At 38.9% G+C, this 25,297-nt stretch overlaps 1 protein-coding gene across 3 annotated transcripts in view; it reads left to right on the top strand.

Moving 5' to 3' along the window:
* ARAP2 (ArfGAP with RhoGAP domain, ankyrin repeat and PH domain 2) overlaps positions 1–25,297 on the top strand; it is a 243,037-nt gene that overhangs the window by 127,794 nt on the left and 89,946 nt on the right. For 2 of the 3 annotated variants that reach the window (XM_045284220.1, XM_045284221.1), the window contains exons 14-19: positions 333–507; positions 939–1,073; positions 11,267–11,411; positions 13,360–13,462; positions 14,242–14,440; positions 15,377–15,440. In XM_045284220.1, the coding sequence (XP_045140155.1) occupies positions 333–507; positions 939–1,073; positions 11,267–11,411; positions 13,360–13,462; positions 14,242–14,440; positions 15,377–15,440 (821 nt within the window). The remainder of the gene's footprint in view (positions 1–332; positions 508–938; positions 1,074–11,266; positions 11,412–13,359; positions 13,463–14,241; positions 14,441–15,376; positions 15,441–25,297) is intronic. The other variant, XM_045284222.1, reaches the window with a different exon arrangement.

Raw genomic sequence — 25,297 nt, forward strand, 5'->3', positions numbered from 1 at the left:
TTTTTTAATCATCAGCCATTGTCATAGTATATGAGCATAAAATCCTCTTCACAACTAAATAGGATTGACTGAAATGTGTGGAACTTCACTGAACCAGAAACATTGACTTGAGACTTAGAGGAAATGGGCTGCTATATGAGTCCTTAGTAACCAGGCCATAGTAACAGTAATTGTGCCTGTTGCCCGATTCAGGTCACAATTATCAGAAGCTCGCTTAGGAAAACAAAGGAATGCGACTGCTATCTCAGAAGTGAATAAGCAGGCTTTCTCTCAGTTTAGTTTCTAGAATCAAATCTTCTTCTCTGAAAAAGTTTATATTCTTTTAACCCCAGGCTCTCTGTTCTGCTGTGGTGAAACCGGATGTTCTGGAAACAATGGCTTTGCTGTTCAGTGGAGCTGATGTTATGTGTGCAACCGGTGATCCCGTGCATAGCACCCCTTACCTACTGGCCAAGAAGGCTGGGCAGAGTCTGCAAATGGAATTTCTCTACCACAACAAATTCTCAGGTGAGTTACTATCCCTGTCCATTTGTTCTCATCTGGTGGGTTCCAAAAAGCACACCACCTCGAATCTGTGTGTATTTATCAAGAAGGAAACAAGAGAGAAAACCGTAATTATCTAAACGATTAACATTTTTGAGACTAATTATTTTTTACTGCATTTATAGAATGTTCAGCCACCAAATTTTATTTCTACTGTCTTATGAATGGAAGATTAAAATAGTTAATCTCACATAATCTTTTCCACCAACATGACATTCAATGTTTATATTCATTAGCTTGACTATGCTGCTTTTTTGTGTGAAGTCAAATAAATAGTTCAGTGTATTTATTTTGTGCTGTATTCCATGAAGTTTGTCTTCTAGCTTATAACTCATATTTAATTGCAGAAGAAAAATTATTTTAGATTTCATAGGTATTATTTTTAATTTTTCCAGATTTCCCACAGCATGATATTCCTTCTGAGGGTGGATTAAGTCCAGAGAGCTGCCAGTCCACCTTTCTCTGTGACTTTTTGTATCAAGCTCCTGCGGCGGCTTCTAAACTCTCCTCGGAGAAAAAAGCACTGGAAGGTATCTTGTTTCCTCTTAGATTGTGTTACTGGACACAGCTTTATTGTGTTATCAAAACAATTTTAAATTGTGGTTGTTTTCCCCTAAGATGTTAGATTTGATCTTGCAATAGAGAAATATTTCTAAAGGATTTATAAGCGCTTTCAGGTACAGGGCTTATTCCATGCGATGCAGCTGGGATTCACCCTGGGTTGGAATGCTGAATGAGCCTCAGCAGAAGTGCGCATGGCCACCTAGGGCCAAAGAACGCAGCAGCACGATGCTGGAGCACGTGAGCGCTAAGTGCAATAGACACACTCATCAGCTCCGTGGAGGAAAGATGAGCTCTCTGTTAATATAAAAATAATGTCCAGCATACCCTAGGGGGACACTCTCTGTCGCTCAGGGATCAGTAGACGTCAGAATCACCTCAGGGACGTCTAACAGCACCACCACCGATGGGCGAGTCCATTCTGTTCCACGTTTGGAAAGCTCTTCCATGTGGTTAGGTGCGATCGAGTGGTTTCATCGGTGGGCCAGCCTTTGTACCACAGAAGGAAACACCACCCTTGTGAACCCAGTGCAGTAGCTCCTGTTATCAATCCATCTCATTCAGCATCTGTCTCGTTTTCTCGGACCCTCTAGTTTACAAAGCCTGGTGTCCTTTTCCAGTGGCTTGTCTCTCCCAAGAGCATGTCCAAAGGAGGTGAGAAAAAGTCTTCCCGTTCTTGTGCCTCAGGGGCATTCGGGATGTACTTCTTCCAAGACAGATTTGTTTGTTCTTCTGGGAGTCCATGCTACGTTCAGTCTTCTGCGGCACACCGTAATACAGTTTATTCCACAGAGTGTGAAAGCCAACTCTTTTCTTTAGAGGCAGGCAACCCACCTGTAAGAGGCATTATAGATAAAGCTGATCATGTGAAAAGAACTGACAAGGTTTCACACATACTTTATCAGCATATTAGATGAAATAATGTAATTCAATTTGTTCTGATTAAAAGGTATGTGTTAAAAAAAACGGGAAGCATAGCTTTTTAAAATGAACATTTGTTTTAAAAAATTCTGTCTGTAGGCATCATTTGAACCGTCATGGTGGGTGGATATTTATCCATTGATTTATACATGCACCCCATGTGAAACACATGTATTAGGCATTAGGAGTATAAAAATGAGTGATACACATATCTCATGTTCTTCTTAGACCTCTTCTCAATAATTTGAGAAATATAGCCAAGGAAATATGAGATTCCTCCACTATTATAAGCCATTTAGTCATTGAGAGTTAGACTCAGAGTCCAACTTTAATTCCCTAGGTAGTATGTTGCTGTGTGCCAGTGAGTTTATTTTGATCTGTTGCAGTCCTGTAGGACGAAATAGAACTGCGCTTCATAGAGTATTAAAGAATGATTTTTTCAGAGATAGATCACCTGGCCTTTCTTCCAAGGCACCTCTTGGCAGACTTGAACCTCCAATTTTTCAGGTAGGATCCAAATGCACAAGCTATTTGTACTGCCCAGGGCCTCAATTTGACTTATATGAAGGAGAAATAAAGGTAAAACAGAGTATTTTAAATATGATATTTTTGAAGAATTGAAAAGCATCCTCTAAATTAAAATTAAACGTATTTTCCCCTTTAAAACCAGGTTTATAATTTTTATCAACTTACTAGTTTGTCTTTATAGATTCTTGAAATAAAATGTTTCTTCTTAAACACTTGCGGTCTAAGTTGACTTATTAAGCTATTATAACTAAATCTTTCATTTTACCATTTACACATCAAATATGGATGTTTCTGTGAAAATGAATTTTCACAGAGATGGAAACTAGTGCGTTCTATGTATAGATAATTTAATTAGAAATCTGCTCTCCTTTGAGAACATTCTTTTTCAAGAAATGGGAAATGGCGCCTTTGTAGTTTGGCTCTGCAGCACAACAGTAGTGGCTTCATTGGAGAAGAACCGCCTGGCAAGGTGTACTTTGATTCTCATTCTTTCTTCCATCCAGTTTACAGGCAGGTTCTTTAGTTCCAAACGGAAAGTGACCTTGAGTCAATTGGCTCCTCTCCATCTTCACTGAGAGCACTTAGTCCCAGTCACCATCCTTTCCCGCTTGTGCTCCCAGTGTACATCTGCCATAGCTCTCCTCCAAACGGTCCTCTCCAAAGTAGTCTTCGTGCTCTTTAACAATATGTAGATCCATTGCGTGAAGATATTCAGGGACACGTCCTGTCCCAGAATATAACCCTACTCCTCATTTTGGTCTGAAAGGACTTTCCCTTCCTCCCCGTGTCATCTCATACCATGCATCTCTCCCTCCGTTCTTGGGTGTGGCGACACTGGTTTCTCTGTGGTCTGGGAGCATGGCATATTCTTTCCTGCCTCTCCTGAATTGTTATGCTTTTTACCATCTGCTCTGCAAGGAAGGCCCTTCCCCAGCCACCTCCTTTTCACCTCTTCAAGTTCAGTGCTCCTCTCCGACACGGGGCTCTCACTGCTGACTCTTCGATGTGAGGCTGCTGCTTGATTCTGTCATCACTCCACACTTAAAGGGCACCGGGTTCTTTTTACCCCTCCTGATTCTTTTTACCCCTCCAAGTGGAGTATGAGTAAGATGAAGTGCCAACATTTTGTGCCTTATTTAGATTTATCAAATCTTTGGTGCAAAAACCAGCATATAAACGGCTGTTGAATGAATAACTAGTTCTCTAATCACATTGTCACCGTGGAAAGTACAAGCCCATGGGAGCATTCCGCGTTGAATCTGGACATTTCCTTATGATCTTAGCATGAAAAGATACGTACACAGGGACAGAACATGCTCTGGTTTCAGAAAGAGCCTACTTAAGAATGATGAAGAAAATGCTCGAACTGTCAAGAAACATAGTTTAGGATTGGCTTCTCTCCCCGCTAACCCCTTAAGACCTCCCCCACCTCCCCAAAGTTCTGCAATAGTATTACTGCTATTGCACGTAAGATCTACCCTGCCCACCCCCCAAAAAAATCATTTGGAAGTATTTAGCGATTAAAGTGTGGTTGTCACCCCTGCCTCTGGAAGGCAAGCTCCTGGACGGTGCTACTCCATCAGCTCTTGACAGGACGGCCATAGAGCAAACTGATTAAAAATGAAAAAAGAATAAAGTGCAGAAAGTCCTTCAGAGAGCTACAGAGGCTTCAAGTTGTCAGTTCAGGTTTTCAGGGTTTGAAGTGTTTCTAGCCCCTGGTTATGAAGACTGATCTGTAGTTTTCTTTTTCCCTTTTCAATTTAATGTTCATGAAAAGAAAGATTGATGGTCCTTGTTAAGCCTAAGTACAGAGGTGAGTAATAGTATCCTGGTTTTGGTTTCTACTTGTTCTCTATCAACCATATCCACCCCCACCCCCACCCACCCATTGGTATTATTACCTGGATTTGTTGACACAGTGTTTGTCAAAAAAACAAACCACAAAACTGTGTGTGTGTGTGGTGGAGGGGATGATGTGTGTGGGTGAGAGATGACATAGTTTACTGAAAACTGTATTTCTTCTCTATATACCTAATTTTATAGATTAGCATTGAGGAGTTTTGAAGATCTTTTGTCATATAACTGCCTAGCTTGTACAGTTTAAGAGTGTTTCTCCAAAGCGAAAACACATTTATTTGAAGTGTAAAGTCATCCAACTGTGTACTCCCATTATTAATGGACTCTGAATTATGTCAGTTAGTTATGTACCTTATAGATCAGGGGTCCTCAAACTTTTTAAACAGGGGACCAGTTCACTGTCCCTCAGACCCATTGGAGGGCCAGACTATAGTTTTAAAAAAAACTATGAACAAATTCCTATGCACACTGCACATATCTTATTCTGAAGTAAAAAACAAAATGGGCAAAAACACCTGCGGGCTGGATAAATGTCCTCGGCGGGCCGCATGTGGCCCACGGCCATAGTTTGAGGATGCCTGTTATAGAGCATAGAAATCATGCTTTAAATGTAATTTCACCATATCATAGTTACGGGGCACATATGTATTAAAATGATAACCTCTTATTTATCCTAATACATTTTTAAATAGACATATATGAAGTTGTTTCAGAAAATTCATAGAAAAATGAGATTAAAATATAATGGACATTTTCCATGAAGCTTCTTCCTGTACTTCAAACATAGGATAATCACAGAGGCAGTCTGTGCAGTGGTGAAAAGTACAGTGTCTGGAACTCAGCTGCCACAGTTCCGCTCCCCTCTGTTGCTGGTAGTGTGGCCTCGGGAACTGCTCTTTGCTTGCAGAAAAGGGTACGGAATGTGGTTGGGTGGGTGGGGGGGTGTTGACTTGAAAGGATTGTGCTGAGAGTCCGTGAGTCAATGAATATGAGCTGCCTGGAAGAGTCCCTGGAGCGGACCAGAACATTGCTGGTCTGATGACATGGAGCCAGTGGCTGAGGGCATCTACGGAGCCAAAGTGAAGAGCAGAGTCCAGGCGGTACAGCCACGGAGGCTGCTGTGGAAACTGGAGCCCAGTGACCTCTAGCAATGTTCCTCTTCCAAGACAGTCACTTACCTGACGGGCCAACTGGTGACCAGATGATGAGAGTGATGACGAAGTCTGGATAATAGGAGCAAACTACCCAACTTGAAGTATTGTAAAAATGAGGGATACTGCTGTAAACATCAGTATAAGCATAATGGACTTAAACCAGAAGTATGCTGGGCCCTAGCTTCAGCTGGATAGGATCAACTTAATTGGTAGCTGGTACTACAAGTTGGATGTGTGTTTTTAAAAAGTAAGAGCCAAGTTTAGGGAGCTGGAGAAGCAATGAAAAACCTGCTCGTATGGAGCAGATAGTATTTTTGTTTTGGTGTGTAACAATGTTGTACCAGATACATATGCTGGAGTTGATGGGATTGTGGAATACGAGTAGTGGGTAACATGGGACCTTTGGGGATGTGTGATAATGTAAACACAGCCAGGAGATGTAAGTAGTAAATAGACACATTATTTTCACAGTTTTCAGAATCCAGCTTTTAAAGAGTCAGCTATGCCTAACCAGACTCATGCTAATGTGACAACAGCCAGTCCCTCTTTTAGCAAGTCCACACCACATCTTATTAGAAATGGCTCAGCGTTGCCTGTTCAACTTACCTTCAAATGAGATAAAGCATGCATAATATTTAGGATTGTTCCTAACTTCCATTGTAAGTACTCAGTCAAACAGTAGTAAATAATAACTTCTCCTTTTATTTTATCATTTCCATGGTCAGTAATTGTTACCAAACTGATATCCATTTGACTGGTTACATTTATTTTCATATTTACTTTCATGGATGTGTTGAATGAGTTGTCCTAGCAACTTAAAACTATACTTTCTGCAATGATATTACAGTGGATAGATCAGTAGTTTGGTTCAATATACTTCCTCCCACCAACCCCCCAAAATGGAGTTTTCTTTAACTTATGAATAAAGTTGATGTTTTAATTGTTTAAATTAAATGTTTAATTGTATTTTCATTGTTATTTGGCTGAAAAATTACAGAGAAAATTAGTTTTACATCCATCCGCTCATATAGTTTATTTTATATGACATACATTATAATACCCAAAAATTATAATAGCACCCTCCCAGTTTTCCTTTTTGATTTTTTTCATTCACCCTGTCATTTACTTTCCTGTCTTGGCTCACCACAAAGTCAGTAGTTTAACTCTACTAGCCATTCTTTGAGAGAAAGATTGGACTTAAGGATTTATAGCCTTAGGAACAATTCTCTGGGAGTGCAAGAATCTGAATCAAGTTGTTGCCTGTGAGTTGGTTGTGTTTTGTTTTTTTCCCATGGTTAATTGTTCTAAATCATACTTCCTTAGTGTTGTTGTTCATCTTACAAACTTTTCTATCATTTGCAGTTCCGGGCTTGAAGGGTTACTGAAGGCCGTAGTCTTGGGAGTTCCATCAGTCTATCAGACCCATAAGCCTGGCTCTTTTTATTTCAAAGCTTGTTCCCTGTCTTCCTCCCACACCCCGAGCAGTCACTAGTGGTAGCTGGGCTTCATCTGGCTGTTCCTATGTCACAGTCATGAGGTGTGCATGGTCCATTAGCCTCTAATGTGCCACACCTGCTTTCCTTCACAGCATTCTCAGTAAGTAGCCAGTTAATCTCCTGAACCCGAAGACAAACAGGAATTTTTTTTTTCCAGTTCTTAATTGATTAGAGGTTGTTGTTTTTAGGATAACCCGAGATACGAAGGAATTTCAAAATGTTTGTTAAAAAGTTGATTTAATTTCATGGGTTTTTAAAAGTCCCCTTCACTCCCCCTCTGTTTTCTGTACTGTCCTTTTCTCACATGATTTATAGCCCTGGGGACCCTCTCCATGCCCATCGCTGCCCTCAATTGTAAGTTCTCACAGCTACATCTTTGACTTTGTGGCAGTTACATCTTTTCATGTCAACTTGAAGAAGTATGAAAGTGTCAGGGTGGAATCCAGGCTGGCAAGCAAGTCACAGCCTGAAGGTGCTTCCATGGGCCTTCTCCTAAGGAGGACCCTGGGAACCTCCTCCTCTGACACTCAGTCTTCCAGCTTGCTGGGACTCTGGTGGCCACTCTGAGAGTTGCCAGTGTCCTGCCGTCTTTCCACTGAGCTTGGAGTCACACGAGTCTGCACCCCTGGCTTTGATCTTCCTGCATTCTGCATGCGGCTGCGTGAGTCTGAAGAGGGTTTTATGAACTAGTATTGGACTTATGGACTTGAGTTGATTGGCCTGCGATGCTTTCTTGATATATAATTACTTCTTCATAGCCACGCCTTTCTTAAATATGCATGAGCATCCATGTATTTGTATCTCTAGTCAAGCCAGCCTAGGCCTACCCCAGGCTACATTAAATTTTCTATCTGCATTATAAACACTTTCTATTCTTAGGTTCATTTGACTAATATATATTTCTACTCTCATTCAGTGTACCTAGAACAAAACTCAAATTAAGAAAAGAACAGTTTCTATTTTATTTGCTTTTAACTAATGGCATTCATGCCCACCTTGTAATCAAGGCTAACAGTGGTAGAATCATTAATAAGCCCTTCTCCAATCAGTATGGTGTATCTCCTTAAAATCCTCATATGCATGCATGAGCCTCTCTCATTCTCTGCATATATTTGCATATATCTATCTGTCTCTCCTGCCTCTACTTTTCCCTCTTTACTACTTTCCTCATTTTGGCCCTTTTCAGCCTCACGTAAACTTCTGTCAGTAGTTTCCTAACTGACCTCCTTTCCATTCACTTCACCCTCTCAAGGTGACTTACCATCACCTATGAAACCAAGAGCCGTTTCTTAAAAGGAGCAGATTGTGATATTTTAGGGGTCGTGAGCTAATGGTTTCTCCTACAGCTGCTCAGCTCTGTGCTTGGGGCTGGGAAGCCATCATAGGCCATCCATAAACAAATGAATGTGGTTGTGTTACAATGACACTTTTATTTACAAGAACAGGGAATTGGCTGAATTTGGCTTATGGATCCTGTACAAGATGCACATTCCGTCTCTTAACAAATTGACTTGAAGGCAGTGAGTCCTAACAGGACATAAAGGGCACAGCAGATTCTAATCTCTTTTTATCGCTTACCTACTTCACAGCAGCCACAATCTCACTTTTACATTCATGTTTTTTAACCACTTAATACTCTGAGGCCATTATTTTTTACAATTTCAGAGAGAGTTGTCTTGCAACAATTTATCTGTGGATCTGCCTATTTCTGCCTATTTCTCTGGTCCTGAACATCCCTACTTGTTGTTAGGCACCATTGAGTTGATGTCTATTTATAACGACCCTGTGTACGAAAGAAGGAAACACTACACTACCCAGTCCTGCACTATCCTCAGATTGTGCTTACGTTTGAGTCCATGGTTGCAGGCACTGTCTTAGTGCATCTTGTTGAAGGCCTTCTTCATTTTCACTGCCCTACCAACCATGATGTCCTTCTCCAGGGACTAATCTCTCCTGACATGTCCAAAGTATAGGAGATGACGTTTTCCCATCATGCTTCCAAGGGACATTCTGGCTATACTGTTTCTAAGATTTCTTTGGCTCTCTGGTGGCGTAGCGTTGGGCTGCTGATCACAAGGCCAGCATTTCAAAACCAGCAGCTCCACAGGAGATAGATAAAGCTATTTAATTCCACCAGGAGTTACATCCAAGGAAACCACGGGCCGTTTTCCTCGGTCCTATAGGTCCTACAGTTACGAGTCAGAACTGATTCAAAGGCAGCGTGTTTACATATCTACGACATTATAAGTTTCTTGAGAATGTAGAGTTAAGCAAATGTATGCCTTATGCTTTAAAGCTATTTATAAGGTTTTCAGTGGCTTTTTCCTCTAAAGTGTAGAGCCCAGCCCTCTTTCATTGGTCCTGAAGGAAGAAGTGGCAAAGGAACAAGTTCAAACTCTACTGAAGGCATTAGCCAAAATAAGGCCCCAGAAATTGATGGATGCCCATTGAAGTATTTCAGCAAACTGAAGAAGCACTGGAAGCACACATCTGTGTACAACAGGAAACTTGGATGACAGCTACTTGGCCAACTGACTGGAAGAGATCCATATTTGTACCCTTCCAAAGAAAAGTGACCCAATAGAAAGCTCAAACTTTAGAACAATATCAATGATGCCATAAGCAAGTAAATTTGTGCTCAAGATCATTGAACAACAGTTGGAGCAGTGCATTGACAGGGAGCTGTCAGAGATCCAGACCAGGACATGGAACGAGGGTACCATCAGATGGATGTTGGCTGAAAGCAGAGAATACCAGAATGATGTTTCATTGCCTGTGCAAAGGCATCCCACTGTGTGGATCATAACAAACTGTGGATAGTCTGGAGAAGAATGGGAATTCCCAAATGCCTGATTGGGCTTATGTGGAACCTGGACATAGATTAAGAGGCAATTGTGCCAACAGTACAAGGGCACATTGTATGGTTTAAAATCAAGAAAAGTGTGCATCAAGGTTGTATCCTTTCACCATACCTATTTAATCTGTATGCGGATCACATAATCAGAGAAACTGGTTCATGTGAAGAAGAATGTAGTGTTAGGACGGGAGGAAGACATTAACAATCAGGTATGCAGATGATACAACCTCGCTTGCTGAAATTGAGGAGGATGAATAAATTGAAGCACTTGCTAGCAAAGATCAAGGATTGTAGCCTTCAGTACAGATATAAACTTAATGTAAGTAAGGCCAACAAAAACATCACAATTGGAACAATAGGCAACCTCATAATCAATGGAGAGAAGTTTGAAATTGTCAAGGACTTTGTCTTTCTGGGATCCATAATCAGTGCTCATGGAGGCAGCAATAAGGAGATCAAAGGACAGCTTGCATTGAGTAAATCTGCTGCACAAGATCTCTTTAGAGCAGCGGTTCTCAACCTGTGGGTTGCGACCCCTTTGTGGGTTGCCTAATACATCCTGCATATCAGATATTTACATTGTGACACATAACAGTAGCAAACTTAGGGTTATGAACTAGCAAAGAAAATAATTTTATGGTTGGGGGCCACCACAATATAAGGAACTGTATTAAGGGGTGGCGGCATTAGGACGATTGAGAACCAATGCTTTAGAGTATTGAAGAGCAAGGATGTTACTCAGAAATAAGGTACACCTGACCCAAGCCTTGGTATTCTCCATAGCATCCTATGTATGTGAATGGTGGACATTGAATAAGGAAGAGTAAAGCAGAATCAGTGTATTTGCATGGTGCTAGAGAAGTATATAGAAAGTACCATGGACAGTCGAAAGGACATATTGATCTGCATTGGAAGAAGTTGGGCCAGAGTGCTCCTTAGAGGCAAGGATTGCAAAACTTGGTCTTACATACTTTGGACATTTTATCAGGCGAGGCCAGTCCCTGGAGAAGAACCTCATGCTTGGTAAAGTGGGGAGCCACTCGTGAAGGGGAAGGCCCTGGACAAGATGCACTGACATATGTCGGCGTCAGTGAACTCAGGTATAGGAATGATTCCATGGGTGACACAGGACCACGCAGTGTTTCCTTCTGTTGTGCACAGGGTTGCTGTGTAGCTGAGCCGAAGCAATGGCACCTAAAAGCAACAGCATTCGACGCTATGATTGCATGCTCTTTGTGCAAATAGGAAATTATTCTCTATATACTGCATTCATAATTTAAAACCCCAATTTACAAGAATGATTACACACTATGGCTCAGTATATTTACTTGATTTGTTTAAATTCACAGAGGCAAATAAAAAGTGGTGTGTTTTGGAAGGAGGTTTCTTGAGTTACTATGAAAATGATAAGTCTACCACACCTAATGGCACTATTAATATCAATGAAGTTATCTGCCTGGCTGTACATAAAGAAGACTTCTACTTAAGTACTGGGTAGGTATAACAATAAACACCTAAAAAGTAAAACATGTTTTCAGGTATTATCACAACAGGCATTGAGTTTTGTTACCAATTCCATTTTCCATGTGCTTCTCATAGAAGAGTTTCTTTGCCTGTGATGCTTGCTGATTTTGGAATTTTTGATGAATCTTAGAGACTGGAATTCAGTGAAATTTTGGAAAATTATTATATTATGATAGGTGATATGGAAAGCTATCATGTCCCCACTTTATTTGAAGGAAATTCCCAACATTCCATTCTTGAATGTTACAATTCTATGATTTCTGTGATTTGCTTATTTGGAAAAATGTGAACATAATTTGAAAAGTTCTTTTAAAGATAATCATGATTGAACCAGTTCACAAAATATAACATTCCATTAAGTTTTTTACATTAATGTAAATATAATATGCATATTCAATAGCATATAGAAATTCTAAATTGTGTAATGATCTACTCTGGTCTAAAAATTGCAATGAAAAGTTGTGTAATATATTTGACTCGCAAAATAATTTAATGGGATTCTCATGAGGGATTTTAGAAACAAACCATCTGATATCATTGTGTGGAATCTTATCAAATTTCCTGGAATAAGGGTTTTTAAAAATAGCAATATTGAAAATTTTTTAAATTGTATAGGTGCATAGAAATTTAATATTAAAACTGTATGGTCAAGGGGAGGTTTGCATATCTATGTTATTTTCATAAAATGAAATAAAATATATTAATACTATTAAACAATAACTTATGTGAACTTGTTTTGTATTTAAAGTAAGGTTTTTTATGGAAATGAAACTGTTTATTGCTTGGTTTCTTTTTGTCTAACCATAATAATCCTTTTATTCTAAGTGAATAATTAATTGTGACCAAACATAGAATGTTAAAATAAGTTCATTCATTTTATTAAGTTGCTTAATAAGTATTTATGAAGCACATTCATATATGTAAACATTTTATATGTATATGAAATCTTAAAGCTATATTGACTATGTCAGTACATAGCCATTCAAAATATAAAGGTCATGTTAAACTGAAATTGGTACAAATAGATTTGTAGCCAGTGAGCACCTACAAGGAGACAAGACTAAAAATCATTTGTGTAGCCAGATTCTGAATTTCCTTACATAACCTATTATGAAATTTGAGCTCAGTTGTGTAGGCAATGAGCAGTTACATAAGTTTGCCTTTTAGGAAGCTATGTGGGAAAAGCGGTAAGGAAGAGAATGAAGAGAAGCTTTCATTACTCAGAAATTGTCCAGAGTGAGAGATTATTAAAATGAGATAAGAATGAGTTTGAGAGAATCTTATGACTAAAGAATCGATGCTAAGGGGAAGAATAAATAACTCTCTAAGGTTTTAAGCTAGTTGATGAGATAGATGGTGATGCTGAAAATAAGGGCATGAGGCGGATATAACAGGTTTGGTGTAGAAAGGAGGAAAGACGAAACTTTTATTATAAGGTATTTTGATGTTTCTGTGGTAAAGAAACACTTACTTAACAAGTTCTGGGAAATAGCTGGAGTAAGATGAGGACTCAGAAGAGATCTCAATATAAGAGGTTGTCCTCCTAATTCATCTAATGGAAGGAAATGAAATTTGGAGATTGAATGAGATGCCTTCAGAGAGGATTAATTGGAGAACTATTGGGACGATAGTGGTTGGAGAGAATGGAGGAGAAAAGAGACTCCTTTGCCATGCTAGCATGAGTGCAGGACAGGGGACTTCAGGGACCAGAAGGGTCATCCTTGTGTCTGATCCAGTCTAGTCTCATTTTTGATTAATGGAATAAAATGCAAATTACCAACAGCACGATACTTAGATTTCACAGCATTGTCTCATTTTCCTAAGCAATTTAATAAGCAATTTGAGCTTTGCCTTATTTGTTCTCCTAAGAAGCAAGTTTACATAACTGATGGTATGTCTTTATTCATGTCACCTATAGGCCCATCTTCACCTTTGAGATCTACTTACCCTCCGAACGCGTGTTTTTATTTGGAGCTGAAACACCTCAAGCCCAAAGAAAATGGATAGAGACAATTGCCAAGGTATTTAAGTATTGCATTATTATCTTAACTGCAAGGAGCCTTGGTGGCTCAGTGAATAAGCCCTCAGCTGCTCACTGAAAGACTGGTAACTCAAACTGTTGGCGAGTCCGTAGGAAAAAAAACCCTGGCAGCCTGCTGCCAGAATCATTCGAGGAATGACCCTGCCTGACAGGGCCACAATGAGTTGAAACCCTCTCTCAACAACACACAACAACATTCTAAACCTAGAGAAAATCCTCAACCTGTGATGAAGCTTCAGGATTCCATGAACATTGTACACAGCACTTTGGCAGAGAAGAATGGATGTAGGACCATGAAGAAACTATGCTTCAAATCAAAATATTTTTGTAGTTAAGATCTTTTTAGTGTTCTGATCATTTTACTATATGCTTTTATATAAGTAGATACTTTATTCATGATTTACCCAACGGGGAAAGAGAAAGAGCGATTAAAAACATCAATGGAGGAATACATTGAGGGTTGATTTTGAGAAAGTTGTGACAAATCAACAAAGATAGTACATTCCTCTTTCATCACCTCTCTGTATGTAACAAGGACAGTGTTTAAAAAGGCTACCATTTTAAGATACATTATAGAAGTTCAGCTTTAAGACAGACAGCAAGGTTAAGTAATTGTTTTAAAATTTGAGTTAATTTAGAAATCTTTAAAATAGTTATTAAAGCATTAACTTCCACTCTGTCACATGTGTACAAAGGAAGAAATTATTATGTAGTATTATTTTCACTGTCTTTATTACCTTTCTGTATTTGTTTTAACAGCATTTTGTTCCCTTTGTTGCTGAAAACTTAACAGAAGCTGACTATGATTTGATTGGTCAACTCTTCTACAAAGACTGCCATGCCCTGGATCAGTGGAGAAAAGGCTGGTTTGCTATGGCCAAATCTACTTTACGCTTTTGCCTTCAAATGCAAGAATCTCAGGAAGATAGAATGTACTTAAGAAGACTGCAAGAACTAAGTAAGATGGCTTCTTCCCCCAGGCCCTGTCTTTGACTCACATCTATTTTAAGCCACATGAAAACTATAATTTGAGTATAAAAGGTAGTGGCTCACTCCTGAGCATATGGCTGAGTAATATTACTATGCCTTTATATGTATTTGGTGAATATTCTTAAATATATCTGTCTAATAATATTCTGACATTAATTATAATACAATGCTTCTGACCCTAATACCCAGAGTTAGATCTAAACTTTATATACTAAGTTAGATCTAAACTTTATATTCAAAGTCTTTCTAAGACTTCCAGTACCAGCAACAAGCTCAAAGTTTCACAGATCACATACAAATCTGACTAACTGGCTACAAATTAGGATTCCCACAGCCCTCTCAGATTTCAATATTTTCTAGAATGACTCAACTCAAGATTGCTATTCTTATGTGTAGTGTTATTAGAAAGGATAAGAATTATGAACAGTATCAAGTGGAGATGCAGAGAGTAAAATCTAGAGAGATCCAAAATGTGGCCCATCAGAGTCCCTAAGCACACATTACCTTCCTTGCTCATTGATGCCCATCAGCCCATCACCAGCCTGAAAGCTCACTTGAACTTCAGTGTCCACTGTTTGTATTGGGTTTCATTACCTAGGCAGGATGATAGAATAATTGTCTTTGTGATTGAACCCAGACTTCAGTTATTTTTACTTTGGGCTGTTGGGCTATACCATGTGATCTGTGTTTTGACTTGAATAGTTTAATCCTGAGTCTTCTCATTATCATCATATATTATAAACAGTCTGAAAACCTTTGAAAAATACAGAAAGCTTAATCCCTCAAAATGCCCCAGTTTTAGAAATTATTTCCCAGGAATCAGGGACAAAGCCCAAATTCTTTGGGTAGAGTAATTCTTTGTCCTATAATTCTTTAAAAATAAACCTATACTTTACTTCTCCAGCAGTCAGCACAATGGTTCAAAATGGAGAAAAATTGGATGTCTTGATCCTAGTAGAAAAAGGGAGGTAAGTGGTGCATTGTTGATGTTCGTTCTCTATTGCAGTAAGTGAGGGGGCTAGAATGCGACATTCTGGTTATTTTCTTGGCATAATATCCATCATTTAAAATCCTGATGGAAATTTTCTAAATCATGTTCACATCTCTGTACATATTCTTTTCTTCTCTAAACATCATACATTCTTTGAGACATTCACATACAAGAATGTGCTTCATAAATACTTATTAAGCAACTTAATAAAATGAATGAACTTATTTTAACATTCTATGTTTGGTCACAATTAATTATTCACTTAGAATAAAAGGATTATTATGATTAGACAAAAAGAAACCAAGCAATAAACAGTTTCATTTCCATAAAAAAACTTACTTTAAATACAAAACAAGTTCACATAAGTTATTATTTAATAGTATTAATATATTTCATTTCATTTTATGAAAATAACATAGATATGCAAACCTCCCCTTGACCATACAGTTTTAATATTAAATTTAATGCTATATAGAAAATATAAGCCTTGTAAAGAGAATGAATGAACCTGATGAGGAAATACTGTGTTTTTGATGGGGTGGCATGAGAGTATCTTTGATTAGACATGCCCAGGACATGAAGAAGCAAACCATGCAGCAGTGCAGATAGAGCATTCTGGACATTAAGAGTCCATTCAAAGACTCGGAGTTGTTCTCAGCATGCCCCAGCTGTTGTTGCTCAGTGGCATTGAGTCTATTCCACCCCATCGCAACACAACAGAACAGAACACTGTCAGCTCCTCTCTCTGGTGATATTCCTCTCTCCGGGGAGCTTCAAGTGAGTAATGAAGTTGGAAAGAATAATATCAGGGAATATAAAATAATTCTGGCCATGGTATCGGAGATTTGAATTTTGTTCTAAGGGTGATAGTCTGAGAACGGGGCAGTGAAATAATCTGATCTATGTTTTAAAAGGACTATCCTAGCTGCTAGACAGAGAGACTTTTGTCATGAGGATTGTCTGCTTGTGCAAAAGTAATTTATTTTATAAAGATTAATAGGAAACTAGTCTCAATGAAGTGGGGTTGAAGATATCCCAAAAGTCCAACTTTTCCATTATGATCTACCACTCTGTTATTCCTCCTATCAGCCAGCCACCACTTCTCTTAGAATATTCCTTGCGTCTCGGGGTTCTAAAATTTGCTGAAATGTTTCACAGAGCTCACAAATCCGTTAAGGAAATGCCTCTTGTGGTTGTGACAGCCAATGAGCCAAAACCCAGAGTTCATACCTCTGCCTTGAGGATCCTACTCATTTCTGTGCAATTGATGCTACCTCCTCACAAGGCTGCAGAGACTGGTGAATGGAGTCAGGCAGTTGGCTTTCTGCTCAGGTCTCAAAAACTAGAGGCCAGGCAGATATAAGCAGGATACAGAAACAAATGGGCAAAATTTGCCAAAGCCACTCTGCACAGCAACAGAGAGAGAAGCCCGTAAGTGAAAAGAGGTCTCACTTGGTTAGCTATCAAAGGAACAGACAGACTCATACCAAGTCCTGGCCCAATAGTCTTTTTGGATGAAAACTGCGTTAAGATTGGAGTTCATCACTGATGACACAGCACAAGTCTTCTGCACATCCTCAGTCTGGAAGAGGGGGTCACAGAGAAGGCCTCTTAGCCCTTGACCCTTTTGACTGCTCCATACTTACTTAAGTACTCTCTCCCCATACTTTGTGATACCATTCTAAGCTTCTCACCTCATTCTCCATAAAGATGTCTATCTCCCAGGACAGCTACCTCCTAACAACCAATCCAACAAAATGACACGTATTTACCAAAGTTCTAGCTCATGACTTCTTCTCTCATCTCTTATTCAGATAATATTGGAGATGTCCCCTTCCAATTACTATTTACTAATAACTCCAAATATGTATCTCCACCTCCTTAATACTTTTGTCCACAAAAGCCAAGCAAAAAAACCTGCTTATCTAAGGACATAGTGTTGTGGCGTGGTTGGCAACATGACGAAGGTAAAGCTGACAGGGTCAGTTAGTGGACTGAATGTGGGAGACATGAGAGTGAAGGCCAAGGACAACCTCAAAGTTGTTCTCCTGAGAAATTGCATGGATGAGAATTATTTTTAAAGTAACAAGTAGTTGGAGAGTGAGTTAGGAGGATTTTTTTTTTAATTTTAGGAGACTGGATCAAGAATTTTATTTTGAAATGATAGCTTTGAATGTCTACATGACAGCAGAGTTAGCTTGCGGCTAGCCATTTGAAAGTTCAGGTCTAGACTATGTGGTGAGGCTGCAGCTAGAGATATGAGTTTGGAAGCCATGGGCATAGTCATACCACCTACCCAAGGGACCGACAGGCTGTCTTCCAGTGTTTTGAGATCACAAAGAAGAGGCTGGGCCGGGAAAGAGCATCCGTTCATCCTGAATAATTATGGAGGTCTAGTATCTTGAGCAAATTTTTTGGTTTTGGTGGGCTTTTTTTCCCCTCTTCCCCTGGATTCCTGTTGATTTTATTTTTAAAAGAATCCTCTAAGTTACACTGATCCGTAATGTAAGGTCATTTGCAAAATGCATAGATGCCTTCCTTAGTTATTTTCCTTGACTTTGAACAGTGATCCGAACTGTCTTTCCTTCAGCTTCTTGAGAAGACATCAGTACCTTAGCCAGCCAGCATGCTATTGCTAATTAGATATTTGCATCTGATTGTGCTTTTTAACTCACCAGCAGCATTAGGACTTTGCATGTTCACTTATTTTTTGTCTGGATTGATGATGGCTAATGATACTTTATATTCTGATTTTTGGTACAAACTAATGCAAGTTTTGCTTATACTATTAGTCAGGGTCCTGTTAAAATCTATGCACAGAAATAATAAATTGGTTACTGTATAGTGGCTTCCAACCACCGGCAATCCCATGTGTGTCAGAGAGGAAGTGTGCTACATAGGGTGTTCAATGATTTTTTTTGGAAGTTAATCATCAGGTCATTCTTTTGAGGTACCGCTTAGTGGACTTGAACCCCTAACTTCTGGGGAAGCAACCGAGAGTATTGCCTATTCAAACTATTTCAGATGTAATGGATAGGAAATAATAATAGCAAAGGACCAAGTAATCTAAACTCCATGGCAAGGAGGTTGTAGGATGCCTCCTAGTAGGGCTTGATCAAGGGCAACGAACGGAGAGGATTACGGAAACCTGAATGAAGGGCGAATGTGAGAAAAGAGGAGAGTAACAAGAAATGGAGGAATGAACTAGGAGGCAAAGGGCATTTATACAGGTCTAAATACAGCCATGTACATATGTAAATATATTTATATATAATGATAGGGCTATATTGTATATACTCGAGTATAAACTGACCCGAATACTAGCCAAGGCTCCTAATTTTACCACAAAAACTGCATTAAAAAAATGCTAAAACAAACTCGGCTTACACACGAGTATATATGGTAGGTCTGTGTACATATATGTATATGTTAAGTATTAAGATAACTGGAGATATGAATTTGGAAGCCATAGGCATATTCATATCACCTACCCAAGGGGTGGATGTGTTTTTTATATATTTTCTCATACCCAGGTACCATTGATTCAGTTCTCACCCATAATCGGGTTCTGTATCTTCTCCTGATATTGTTATATTTGAACATTTTGTTGCAGCCACTGCCAGTCTAGTTTGCTGGGGATAGTTAGACTGTAGCAAATATGAATTAGAATAACTAGATTTCATTTCGCCTGGTCTTACTGCATGCCGTGAATTTCCCCATGAATGTGAATCGTGAAAGGGAAAAGACTGTGCTTTATCATTCTGTGTATCTTGAGCTCTTTCCTTGATTGCAGGAGTAAAGGGTGAAATCTGTTTGAAAAGAGATAGACACACTGAATGCATGTAATAGTCAAAACTATTGAAATGCCAAAAGAACGGTCACCATTGATTGATCATGTTTTTGATGGTAATTTGAAAGTGTTTCATTATGTCACTAACAAGTTATGTTGAAAGCATTTTTGGAAAACTGAACAGCAATGAATGTGCTGCAGTGGCATTAGAAGAAATACAGGGGCAAACCCATTTTCCTTCAGTCTTTTTGAATACCTGTAATACAGGATGCAACATTTGACAATGACTTTTATGTACTGTATGCTTATATCTTTATGTTTTTCCTGTATTCTCCAAATTGATACTAGTTTTATAAAAATAAAGTTACAGTGATTATTTTGTATAGAATTTAGCATAAATAGAGCTACAGTGATGATAAGAGCTACAGTGATGATAAAAACTACAGTGACGATTTTGTATAGAATTTAGCATGTATCAGACAATATATTAAGCATTGCCAACTGTTCGGTTCCCTATATAATGCTGAGGGAATAAATGAGTTTGAAATCAAACCAAAGTCATTTCTTAACTTAAAACCTATAGGTTTTATTTTACTTTTTAAAGAAAGAGTTAAGTGTTAATTTACCAATAAAATATATTTGGCTCATTCTCAGTAATGAAATCAAAGGTGTTAGGGACCTTGCTATATGACATATGGTATCATTTAAAATTCCATCATTAGAAAATATTTTTAATTTTAAATCATAAAATTATCTTTATATATGTGTGCATTTGTGTATATGCAAAAAACTAAACCCATTGTCATACATTTGATATTAACTCATAGCAAACTTATAGCACAGAATACGCTTGCCCCATCGAATTCTGATTTTCATTATTAGTCAGAATCAGCCACTGTCTTTTCAGTTAGCAGAGGAATCCTAGATTAATCACCGTGACACTATGGGTGCTCAGTATTGATATATTTGTGTATATTGTAATGCATATAAGTAAAGGGGCTTCAAAGAGTGTGTGGGAAAATGGAATATTTATCTCCATGGACTTCATGAAGCTCTCTCTCCATCTGCAATACTTGAGAACGGGGCAGAGAGAGGGGGATTCAGCAACATGGAGAAGGTTACGGGGTCTGCCAGGGGGATGGTGAATGCACTAGGTTACAGACTCTGAAAGAACAAAGTATATATATTTGTGCCAGCTTTTGGTACTTTATCTGGTATTAAAAATTCATTATTTTTATGCATATATTTTACATACGTGAATAGGTATACATATATGTTTACTGTGTATTGCTATATTTTATTATTGGAATATGAATGATGGTAACAAAGAGGAAGGATAAGTAGTTGGAAATATGTCTTTAATGACACTGGAGATCACCTGAGAGAATACTGCAAGACCAGTTACTTACTAATTGCAGATATCTTTTCAACAGAATAAACAGTGACTATCTGTGTGGGTCTCACCAGTTCTGGAATACAGGGATGAGACACCTCTCTCAGTGGAAAGAAACTATGGAGAAACCCAATAGTATCAGACTGAAGATCAGGGACCTAGTGTGCAATACATCATTATTTGATGACATTCAATTTGAACTTGAAGTTAAACAAAATGGAAACAAGTCCATGAGAGCGAAATTGAGAAATCAGTATATCCCACCTGAATTTACAGACCATCACAAAAAATAGATGTGCTGCGTTAACCAGTAATCACCAAAAACCAGAGCAGCCGTGAGATGACACCAAGGAGGTCACGCATGAAGAAAGCAAGAGGTCATTAAAGAGATGGAGAAGAATGGAAAGACCAAAGTCGATGCTGGAGGACTCCGAAATTTGTTATTAAATGTAGCTCAACTAAAGTGACTAGAAGAAACAATGATGTAGATGAACGGGCTATTTCTAAAAGCAGTTCCAAAGGAAAGAGTAAAGTATAATGAAATGTGCCAAGATCTAGAGATAGAAAATCAAATGGAGTGAACATGTTTAGCATTTCTCAAACTGACAGAACTGAATAAAAAATCCAAATTTAAGTTGCAATGTTGAGCAATTAAAAATACATATATAAAGAATACACACAATAAAAAAATACACAGAATAACTGTACCAAAATATTTCGTTGCTATTCATTTCCCAAGGTAGCATATGAACCAATGGAATTGAAGCAGACCAAACAGCACTGAAGATGTTGACAATAAATAAATAAAAATCCAGGAACCAGCAGCATGTACTCACTCACCTAAGCCAAGAAATTTAGATGACAGTAACTGGCCATCCATCTGGAAGGTTTCCATAGCTGTGCCCATTCCAAAGAAAATGGCCTAGCAGAATGCATACATTATTGAACGATGTCGTTAGCATCATACACAAATGAATTTTTGATGATGATATTGTAAAAATGGTTCTAACCGTTATCAACAAAGAAGTGCTAGAAAGCCAAGCTAGATTCTGAAAAAGGTGTGAAAGGAGGGATATGACTGCTGACTTCAAATGGATCTTGGCTGAAAACACAGCATGCCAAAAAGATTTTTACTTGTGTTTTTTGTTTGTTTTCTCTATGGGAAGTCATGCCACTGTGCTTCCTAACAAACTGGATATCGTTGAGAAGAATGAGAATTCCAGAACTCTTAATTATGCTCATTGCACAACCTGTACATAAACCAAAAACTAGTAGTTCAAACAGATTAAGGGGGTTCTGAGTGGTGTAAATTTAGGAATGGTGTGCATCAGGATTGTAGCTTTCATCATACTGATTTACTGTATATACTTGAGTATTAGCTGACCCAAATAAATCAGCCAAGGCACCTAATTTTACCACAAAAAAATGCATTAAAAATGTGCTGAAAAACTCAGCATGTACATGAGTATTTAGAGTAATAGTTGTGCTAACAAATATCCCCAGGAGCTGGGTTATATGAAATAGATCAGGATTACTTCATTATTCAGATGTTACATTCTTGCTTGCTAAAAGCCGAGGGCTTGAAGTAATTACTTATAACAATTAAAGACTACACCTTCAGTATGAATTAATACCTCAGTATAAAGAAAACAAAATCTTACAATTAGACCGATAGACAACATGATTATGTGAAGTGAATGATATTACCAAAAATTTTATTTTTCTTGGAGCCATGGTCAGCACCCCTGGAAGCTGCCATCAATAATCAAACGATATGTTGCATTCAGCCAATGTCGTGCACGAGACCACTTTAAAATGTTACAGAGCAAAGATTTCCATTTGAGGACCAAGGTTCACCTGCACCAGGTCCCGGTGTGTTCATTTATCTCATAGGCATGTGAAAGCTGAGCAATGAATAAGCAAGGCAGAGAAGAATTGATGCATTTTAGTTACGTTGGTGTTGAACGATATTGGAAGGACCGTAGACCGCCAAAGTAACTCACGAATCTGTTGAAGAAGTGCAGCCAGAATCCTCCTTGGAAGTGAGGATGGCAGTCTTTGTCTCTCAGACTTTGACCCAGTGATGAGGAGGTACCAGGCCCGGGGGAGGATATCCTGCTTAGTAAGTCAAGTCAAGGGTCAACACACGAGAGGAAGCCCTCCATGATAGTAGTGGTACAATGGCTGCAACAATAGCACTAACACAGGAACAATTGTGAGTGTGTCACAGTGTTTAATTCTGTTGTACTGTGAGTCAGAACTGACTCCGAAGACAGCAACAATCATTTTGTGAAAACTATATCACAGGGAGTGGTTGAATAGAATCAGGACTGGGAGAAAGGTTGTAACAATGAATTTGAATTCAGTTTGTTGAACATGAAGTTCTAAAACATCTTCGAAAATGTTAGGAAGAAGTTAATTTTTATCAAATATTCATAAAAGGGTTTATTTAAAAAATGGTGATCGAGAGTGTGGAGATATCAGTGTACAGAAGGGAGGAGTGTTAAATCACCTAGGAAGAGTGCATCCAATGGTATGAGAGTAAGTCACATGTTAGAATCCAACAATATGTGATTTTCTTGGGGGAACTCGTTAAGGAAGAGAAAGTGCCCAGGAAAGCTAAGCTTCTTTCTCTAAAACTGGGGTGAGGATGTAGAAAAGCATGCTATCCCACAGCCTGACAAAAGGGTACTTGAAGAAAAGTCACAAGTGCCAAGGCTCGCCTGCGAGACAGGTCACAAAAGAACAAAGATTCCATGAGATCAGGGACTCAGTAGTCACTGCACGACTTTGGAAAGAGCAGACATGGAAAAGGAAAGACCAGATTGTTCTCTGGTTGGGAATTGAGTGGATTGTGGCTGCAGCTCAGGTCACCCTGTCAGAGATGGATCTGGGTCAGTGGGATTAGTGAGGGAAAAGGAATTTCGTCCAAAAAAAGGAGATGTGTCTAATTCCTTTGAAGAAAACTTCAACATGCACAAATTAAAATTCCCCTGGGAGAGAGCCTGGAAAGGGAGAGATTAAAGGCACAGGAGAGAGGTACTGTAAAAGGAAGAAGAAGCAGGACACCATTTGGATGTTGGTAACTTTCTAGATTTCAGCAATCCAGTGACAAGGAACTGCCAGAAGTTCAGGCCAGATTGAGAAGAGGATGTGGAACAAGAGATATTATTGGTGATGTCAGAGTGATCTTGGCTCAAAGCAGAGGATACCAGAAGATGTTTACTTGTGTTTCATTAGCTATGCAAAGGCATTCCACTGTGTGGACCATAAGAAACTGTGGATAACCTTGATAAAAACGGGAGTTCCAACATGCTTCATTGTGCTCATTAGGAACTTATACATGGAACAAGAGGCAGTTGTCCAGACAGAGCAATGGAATACTTCATGGTTAAAATCAGCAAAGGTATGCAACAGTGTTGTATCCATTTATCATATTTGTCCAATCTATATGCTGAGCGAATCATCAGAGAAGTTGTAGTATATGAAAAAGAATGTGGGATCAGCATTGGAGGAAGGGTTTCTAACAGCCTGCAGTATGTAAGTGGTATAACCTTTCTTGCTGAAAGTGAGGAGCACTTGAAGCATTTACTGATGAACATCAAGGATTGTGGCCCTCAATAAATAGTATAACTCAATGTAAGGTAGACCAAAATGCTCACAACTGGCTAACATCATGAATAGCTAACATCATGGTTAATGGGAAAACATTTGAAGTTATCAAGGTTTTGCCTTACATGGATCCCCAATGCTCATGGAAACAGCAGTCAAGAGAGTGAAGACATTATTGCATTAGGTAAATCGACTACACAAGACCTCTTGAAATGTGTTGAATAACAAAGATGTTACTTTGAGGAGTAAGGTGTGCCTGACCCAAGTCATAATATTCTCCATTGCATCCTGCGTATATGAAACTGGAATACTGAAGAAGGAAAACCGTAGAAAAACAGATGCACTTAAATTGTGCTGGAGAATATATTGAAAGTACCATAGAGTGTTTAAAGGACACACAGATCTGTATTGGATGAAGTAGGGCCACAGTACTCCTTAGTTCAAGGATGGCAAGACTTGGTCTCAGATACTTGGAACGTATTGTCAGGAAAGGCCAGTCCCTGCAGAAGTACATCATGTTTAGGAAAGTGGAGGGGTGGTGTAAAAGAGGAAGGCCCTCACAAGATGGATGACATAGCGGCTACATCTTGGGCTCAGGCATAGGAACCATCCTGGGAATGGGACAGGACTGTGAAGTGTTGTTATGTTTTGGAGCCAACTCAATGGCAAATAACAGCTTTCTACATCTGGATGTGAGGTATTGAATGAGTACCAGTCAGAGATTTCACTTGCTTTGTGGAGTAGAAGATAAGAATAGCTTCTGAGCCTTTGGCCTAGGTAGTATCCTTGGAAAAACAGGAAATATATGATTCCCACCCCAGTGTTTAGACAAAAAAACAAACAAAAAAAACAAATCTACCGTCACTGAGGAGATTCTGGCTCATAGACACCTTATAGGACAGAGTCCATCTGACCCTGGCCTTCCCAAGGTTATGATCTTTAGGGAAATGCAGTGCCGAGTCTTTCTTCTGTGAAGTCAATGATGAATAGAATGACACACATCAGTGAATAGCATAATGAGTTAATTTTAGACGTGCAT

This window comes from Echinops telfairi, unplaced genomic scaffold (assembly GCF_000313985.2).
Source record: "Echinops telfairi isolate 266 unplaced genomic scaffold, ASM31398v2 ScPeMD7_7468;HRSCAF=8506_0, whole genome shotgun sequence".
NCBI lineage: Eukaryota > Metazoa > Chordata > Mammalia > Afrosoricida > Tenrecidae > Echinops > Echinops telfairi.